Source organism: Charadrius vociferus, unplaced genomic scaffold, assembly GCF_000708025.1.
Source record: "Charadrius vociferus isolate BGI_N301 unplaced genomic scaffold, ASM70802v2 scaffold1, whole genome shotgun sequence".
Taxonomy (NCBI): Eukaryota; Metazoa; Chordata; class Aves; order Charadriiformes; family Charadriidae; genus Charadrius; species Charadrius vociferus.
Window position 1 is genome coordinate 9845458 of NW_009647680.1, and position 7892 is coordinate 9853349.

General features: G+C 44.6%; 1 protein-coding gene across 1 annotated transcript in view; it reads left to right on the forward strand.

Moving 5' to 3' along the window:
* The window catches only part of NARS2 (asparaginyl-tRNA synthetase 2, mitochondrial (putative)), a 27972-nt gene that overhangs the window by 4862 nt on the left and 15218 nt on the right, over nt 1-7892 (forward strand). The window contains exons 3-4 of the mRNA XM_009881210.1: nt 6492-6590; nt 7020-7057. Of these exons, the coding sequence (XP_009879512.1) occupies nt 6492-6590; nt 7020-7057 (137 nt within the window). The remainder of the gene's footprint in view (nt 1-6491; nt 6591-7019; nt 7058-7892) is intronic.

Sequence of the window (7892 nt, forward strand, 5' to 3'; positions counted from 1 at the left end):
TTGTTGTTGCTAAACATCTTGTGAAGTCTCAGCTTGTGCTTTCCTCTTTCGCTTCTTCCCTCTGTCCTTAAGTCTTTAACAAGCATCTTTCCCTGTAACAGAAAGTCTTCTAGCAGCACCATTTTGCGTTCCTCATAGTGATTCTACATTGCAACATGCTTACTTTTGTGATGTTCTCCTTTGCAGAAGTGGAGTTCCCATTTTGTTTATTTTTAAATCATTGGGCAATCTCTCTTTAAAAAAAAAAAAAAGAAACAAAAAAGAAACAAAACAAAAAAAAAAAACAAAACTGACAGCTGCTCTAAAGCCTAGGTTAAGTTTCTTTTTCCCTGCATAACTGACCTAAATTCAGTGTTCTCGCATTATCTGCCCGTTGGGCAGTTTGTCTGTTTGTCGTCATCTGCAAGTTCTTTGTTCGGTGCAAAACGCCCAGTTGAAAGCCTTGGGGGCTCTTGGCCAGGGTTAGCATCTGAACTTTGTCCTTGCATAAAGAGCTGGATTGTTTAAAATTTATTTTTAAAATTGGTATTCAACATTTGGACTGACTACCTCTAACTTTAGCAAGTTAGTGTGCTGGGAATGCTCAGCTTCTCCAGGGACATCTTGAAGTATGTGCTTATAGACCATTAAAAAAGAGCCTTGCTGCAAAGATGTACAGGTTTACCATTCACTGATGAGGCTCGAGATCTTTCTCTCAGCCAAAGCTACAAAAGAAACGTGACTTTCCTTACAAAATAAAAGAAAAAAGAAGATTTAATAATAAAGTTGCGTGTATTCGGGAGCAAGGGGCCTGAAATCTTAGAGCAATGGCCTTTTTGCTCCACTGTAGTTGCAGAGTAGTGCTCAGTGCTTCCTAAATAAGTAGCACAGTTCCTGTGAAGTCTCATGTGTCTGGATCATGCAGTCTAAACTTCTTTTCTGTGCCAAAACCCGTTTTAGTGCTACAAAGAAGCTTAAAATCTCACAACACTGATTTCACAATAATTTCTGTGGAAAGTCCCACATGCTCAGTGCAGTGTACACGCTTTCTGCAAACTGGATGAGAAAGAGAGGGAGTTCGAAGAAAGTCAGGTAAGACAGTGAAAGGGTTCGATCTGTATGGAAGTGTCTGGACTCACCAGAGCCATCGCCCCTCCAGTTCCTGAACTGGAGGTCCAAGGTCTCCAGTCTCATCTGTCCTCGGAGATGCCTACTGCCACCCTCTCCCTTCAGTGCTGTCATGTGGCCGTATTCGTAGGTCATTATCTTCCATTTTTCGTGGAAGTGGATTTAAAGGATCTCACTTCACTCATGACACTAATGGGGTCTCAAAGAGGCTGTATGATGCAGTCATTATATAATTTCATTAAATGTACATACAAAACCATGTCAGAAAACCCACTTTATTTAGGCAATAAAGTTAGGAAACGCCAGAAGGAAGTTTTCCTGATGGCACTTTTGGGAGTTTATGCATAGTGTTAGTCTTCCTTAGTGAGATCACATCCTAGCACCACTGTCTCTTTAAAAGATGAAGAATAATCTCTTTAAGATGGAGCATACAATTTAAAACACATTATTTGAGTTCTGTCCTGAGGGCAGAAGTATTGTCTTCCACTGGTTATGTACTTCATCAAAATTAATTTACTGTCAGTACAGCCCAGTGACATGGAGCATTATTACCTCCGTTTTACAGAAGGGAATTCAGGCATGAAATTAAATCGGCAATAGCACTGATTTGGGGTGCCAGTTTCAGGAGCCTTCGATCTGAAATGTGGGTGTGGTTTGATTTCCAGAATAGTTTGCGCTCAGAGTACCGTCTTCAGTGCCAAGGCGAAGACTAAGACAGTTGGGCAAATCTGACCACAGTCTCAAGGGAACAAGCACTGGTAATCACACGGGAAAGGATTTTTCCAAGTGTCTTATGCAGCACTCCTTAGGGACACTGGGGTACCTGCACGGCTATAGGTTCCTTCTCTGAAGTGGCATCCAGTTGCCATAACTGAGGCTCTTTCTGTTTCCAAACTTCCATCAGCGTTTATTGTTCAGTTTTGATGGTCGGTGAGGCAGTGATCTGACAGACCAGATTCTCCCTCCTTTCATAACAACAGTGCCTCTAGAGTGGGCCCTGAGCTGTTGGTTATACAGCTGAGGGAGGAGACTTTATGACCGAGATCAGACATGAATCTCCCCTCTGTGTGTGTATATGTGCACACACGTACGGTGTGTGTGAGCAACCATGAAGACAAAAAATAATGGTCCACTTGGTGAATGTTTCATGTGTAAATACCCTGTGATCTACGCTGCATCCATATGCATGCCCCAGGTAAGTAGGATTTTTGTTTATGCATTTGGCAGTTACTGTGATTTTTCTGAAAGTGTCTTATGTAATAAAGATGATGATGATTTGAACACTTCTTGTAGTACAGAGCACCTCCATCTTAACATGAGAAGGAACTTCTTTACTTTGAGGGTAGTGGAGCACTGGAACAGGCTGCCCAGAGAGGTGGTGGAGTCTCCCACTCTGGAGACATTCAAAACCCGCCTGGACGCTGTCCTGTGTAACGTGCTGTAGGTGACCCTGCTCTGGCAGGAGGGGTGGGCTAGATGATCTCCAGAGGTCCCTTCCAACCCTAACAATTCTGTGAATTCTGTGAATTCAGTTGGACCTTGAGATGTTTGCCACTGTTTTGTTGATGATTTCCTCTGTTTCAACTCTGGTCGTGATTTTGTTTGGGAAGAGGAAAAATTGCAATATCAAAAGCTCCAAATTAAAATTAAACATAATATTTGGGAACTGTTCCTCATCAAAATTGGGCAGCTAACCATTCCGTTCCACAGCAACATTGGGGAAGGGCAGGATTGATACTGCTGAACTTCTTTGAAAGATAAAAATCGAGATAAAGGCTGGGAGGGATGAGGGAGAAGGGAAAACTTTTACCTCTGCCCTCCTCACCTGTAATTCTGCCAGCACAATTTCTACATTTTCATTATGAAGCCACCAAATAATTGGACTGTTGGACACCAAGAGTCCCACCTCTGAGATGAGCTACTTGCTATGATTCCCATGGCTTTTTCCCTGTATCAGTCTCCTATCAAACATGTTTCATAGAACGGTTTAGGTTGGAAGGGACCTTGAAGATCATCGAGTTCCAACCCCCCTGCCATGGGCAGGGACACCTCCCACCACACCAGGTTGCCCAAGGCCACGTCCAGCCTGGCCTTCAACACCTCCAGGGATGGGGCCTCAACAACCTCTCTGGGCAACCTGTTCCAGTGCCTTACAACCCTCAAAGTGAAAAACTTCTCCCTAATGTTTAATCTAAAGCTGCCCTTTTCCAGTTTGAAGCCATTCCCCCTCATCCTATCACTACATGCCCTAGTAAAAAGTCCTTCCCCAGCTCTCCTGTAGCCCCTTTAGGGACTGGAAGGCCGCAATAAGATCTCCCCGGAGCCTTCTCTTCTCCAGGCTGAACAGCCCCAACTCTCTCAGCTTCTCCTCATAGGCTCCAGGCCTTGGATCATCCTCGTGGCCCTCCTCTGGACACGCTCCAGCAGGTCCATGTCTTTCTTATGTTGGGGACTCCAGAGTTGGATGCAGTACTCCAGGTGGGATCTCACAAGAGTGGAGTAGAGGGGCAGAATCACCTCCCTTGACCTGTTGGCCACACTCCTTTTGATGCAGCCCAGGATCCGGTTGGCCTTCTGGACTGCGATTGCACATTCCTGGTTCATGCTGAGCTTCTGGTCAATCAGCACGCCCAGGTTCTTCTCCTCAGGGCTGCTCTCCAGCCATTCCCCACTGAGCCTGTATGTGTGCTTGGGATTGCCCCGACCCAGATGTAGGACCTTGCACTTGGCCTTGTTGAACTGCATGAGGTTGGCTTGGGCCCACCTCTCCAGCCTGCCCAGGTCCCTCTGGATGGCATCCCTCCCCTCCAGCGTGTCCACCTCACCAAACAGCTTGGTATCATCAGCAAACTTGCTGAGGGTGCACTCGACCCCACTATCCATGTCCGCGACAAAGGTGTTGAATAGTACATGTCCCAGTACAGACCCCTGAGGAACGCCACTCGTCACTGCTCTCCACTTGGACATTGAGCCGTTGACTGAAACTCTTTGAGTGCGACCGTCCGGCCAGTTCTTTATCCACCGAGTGGTCCATTTGTCAAATCCATGTCTCTTCAATTTAGAGACCAGGATATCATGTGGGATGGTGACAAACGCTTTGCACAAGTCCAGGTAGATGACATCAGTTGATCTTCCCTTGTCCACTGCCGGTGTAACCGGATGTTTCTTACAGGATACGTTCAAGGCAATCAATTGGCCTGTGTCTCCAGCTCACGCGTTCCCTCAAACCAGCAAGCCAGTGGTTATGCTTCCCCACTCATTTTTCATATAGCCTACTTTTTAGTCTTTCACTATATTATCTGCTTAAAGCTGTAACTTCTGAGTTGGAGAGCTTTTTCTTTTCGTTTTCTCCCCTTTTCTTTTTTCCCTCCACTCTTCGTGCCTAGTACACGCTTGGCATAAATAAGGGCAGTGAGGAGGCCAATGCATGGCCCACGTGGCCGTCTCTTTTTGCCAGGATAAAACCTCAGTCGCAAACCTGGAAATATTTCTCAGATTGTTTTTCCCATACCACCCACATCTTTTTTTTCCACAAGAGGAAGCTGCTTATGTTGAATGCTGTGGGAACCTAATTGTTACTTTATCGCACAGTGAGGGAAAAAAAAGTGCTAATTAAACAACGTGCTTTTCTGAAACCAGATGATACTTTCATTTTCTAGAAAGAGGAAGCTTAATGTTAAATCCCTTCGTCTCAGCCTGGTGAAACCAGATGAGTTGCCAAGAAGTTTTCTGATTTCATTTGCATAAACCTTTTTCTAGCTACTTTGAAGAAAGTTCAAAGCTGACTGGTTATTTGCCACTCGGCAGCAGGAATGCTAGCTTTTCATTTCCTCTGTGTTTGAGTACCAGGAGGGGTAAAACTGTTCATCTGCATATGATAATGCTGTTTCTTTATTTGGATCTTCCCTTTTTAAACGGAGGGCCCGGATTGATGCAGGAGTCTGAAGGCTGAGTTTGGCTCCAGAGGAGTCAAAATGGGCTGATTTACCAGCTTCTCTAGGCTGGTGGGACGCAGAGGTTGTTCATCAGCGCAGAGCAGTGTTTCAGCAGTTTGGAACAGGTGATGGCGAATGTTCTTCTAAACATGAGAATTTGCACAATGTGCCTGAAATCTCATCTTGGCTATGTCAGTAGCCCAGATTCTTCTTTTCTGTGCCTTTTGTTCTTCTTACCCTTTAAGATCTGGTTCCTTGCAAGGCAGAGACGTGCTTCTTCCTCAGGTCTGCTGGCTGAATGTCACGTTCATCTTTTCACAGTTAGTCTCCCCTGGGCTTTGCGGTGTCTAGGGACTGCTACTCACCTAACTGCAACTAATGAAGCAGTTGGTATGCTCACAGAAAAAAAAAACAGGAATGTGCCAGGACTTTCAGAGGTGGTTTTTATTGGGAAAAACCTCCTATCCCAAGTTGAGATGATGTGCAGCCCTGGTGCGTTGCTCTGTTCCTTACAAAGGAGATGAGAATAAGGAGGGTGATTTTGAAGAAGAGTTGGGATCATCAGTACTACACAGGTGTCAACTATGAGCTTTGCGCAGGTGTAAGGCTACAAGGAGTCATGGGAACTCGTAATCTGCACAACAAGCAGGTGTCTTCGGTGGACTGTTTAGCTTAAGCAAAAGAGACAATTACTCTTAAAACAGGTTGATCAGAATGCAGTGGCATCCCACATGGGGACTTTTTTAGTTTAGAAATAAAATGGGGAAGCCCATTTGACTGGATAAGTATATACAAATTGGATGATAATGCCATTTAGCTAATCCACATTAGTTTAGGGAAATGAAACCACATCTTTTTTTAGTTTCTCAAACATCCCTGCGTTGATGTGTCCTCCACTTTAGCTCTCTACTCATCTCTGTACATGTTCTCTTTGCTTTGCTCTTACTGCGCAGTCTCTCTAGCTGGGATCTGTTTGGTGGGTGGCTCTATACAGTACAAGTTTATTCTCCTCTCCTTTTGTTCTGTCTCTTCTAACAACAAAGCAGAAAACCAGAATTGCTCATTACAAGACAGACTCCTCACTAGTAATTAATCTGAGACCAGTCATCACAAATGGTTGTAATGTGTGTGTTTGTGGCTGGCCAGAGCTGCTGCTTGAATATTTTAGCTTTTTTTTCACTGGAGATACCTGACTGAAGATACTGAGGCCATCAGCAGACCCTGAAGCCCTAAACCCATAGCAGAAACACAGGTTCCACTCCTCTACAGCTAGTGATCAAACCTGCTACTTCGGAGCATTAGCAAGCTGGTCCCCTCTTATGCAGTCTGACCATGCAGAAGGACAGAAGCTCCTTCTGTACCCTTTGGCTGATATGTACCGTGTTTTATTTATAGTCTGAGACATCTAAGCAGTGTTAATTTTTCATGCACTCCTGTTTTCTCTATTAGGTTATGGAAGATCTTTTCAAGACAGCGACAAGCACTGTGCTCTCCAAATGTCCTCATGATGTTGAGCTTTTTCATAAATACATAGCTCCTGCCCAGAAGGTAATAAATGCGACAGTAAAGAGCTGCAATCCTGTTGTGCATTTTGGGGGCTCTTGTCTATAGGGAGGCTTAATTTTTATTTTTTTTTTTTTTTTTTACTATGTTGCCCTGTGTTAACAAACTGTGAAGAGCTAGAAGTCAGCCTGAGCTTAAATGATTGTTCAGGCCAACAGAGAGAGGACACACAACTGGCAGCAAATGTGTAGAACTGTAGCTGTCACATCATCTAGCAGCCTCTGAATCATCAGCTCCGATAATCGGGTACCCTTTTAGCACTGAATGGCTGGGAGTGGATTTTGACCCGTATCTAGATCACAGTGCAGACCTACAAATTAAAACTTAGAGGGAGGTGGCTATTCTGAGTTTCCCCTGGGCTCCTGAACCCTTAAGAGTAGCTTTACATTTTTATTTTTTCTTCTTTTGACCAAGGACAGGTTGGAACAAATGCTGAAGAACAAATTTGTGACGTAAGTACTTCTATTTCAAAACCATCTGGAAGAAGGCTTTTGGGGAAAGAGATCCTATTTTGTTTTCGTTCTTTTTCTTTCCCAACGCAATGTCTTCTGGGTTAGCATAATGTCTCCAAAAGAGCATGAATTGCAGTTCCCTCTGTACTGTCCGACAGTTGCCCTTTCATCTCCGCATGAGATTGGCATGTGAATCAGCTGGCCTTTGGCTTTTGCATCCCTGGACAAGATCTTCTTTGTATAAGGGTATCCTCCTTCCAGCATGTACCTGTGCAGTGGTTTGCTCATTGTCTGTCTTGATTTTGTCTTTGGTGCTCTGTCTTCCTTACACTTCCACTCTAATGGCTCTCTTTTTATGAAACTATGTTTTGATTTAAAAATCCCAATTGGTTTTCTGTTCCTGATTGCTTGTGCAACTGCTTTTCCCAGTTCTGTCTGTGCTGAAGAACTGAAGGGTTTTGGTTTCCCTTCTTGAGAAGCCTCTTCTTCCCTATTTCTTCAAATTAGTGGTGCTCTCCATTCATCCCACAGAACATTGTAGGGCTACTCAGCCCAGCACTGGTTTTCCTGTTAAGCAGCTACAGCCATGCTTGAGCAACAGGGTCGTTCATGATAGGTTCTCCCTGTGCTTCATGCCTGCACAGACACCATGGGAGGCCTTAGTGAAGTCGCTCTCTCCCCATATCAGTCCTCCTCTCTTTAGACCTAACTGATATTCCTGAAGGGACAGAGGTGCACTCGGCTTTTCCCACGGTCCAAGGAAAAAGAAAGCAAGTCAGCCCATCTCTCTCTCCTTCTCTGTCTGTCTCTTCAACTGCTGGCAGATCTGGGGCAT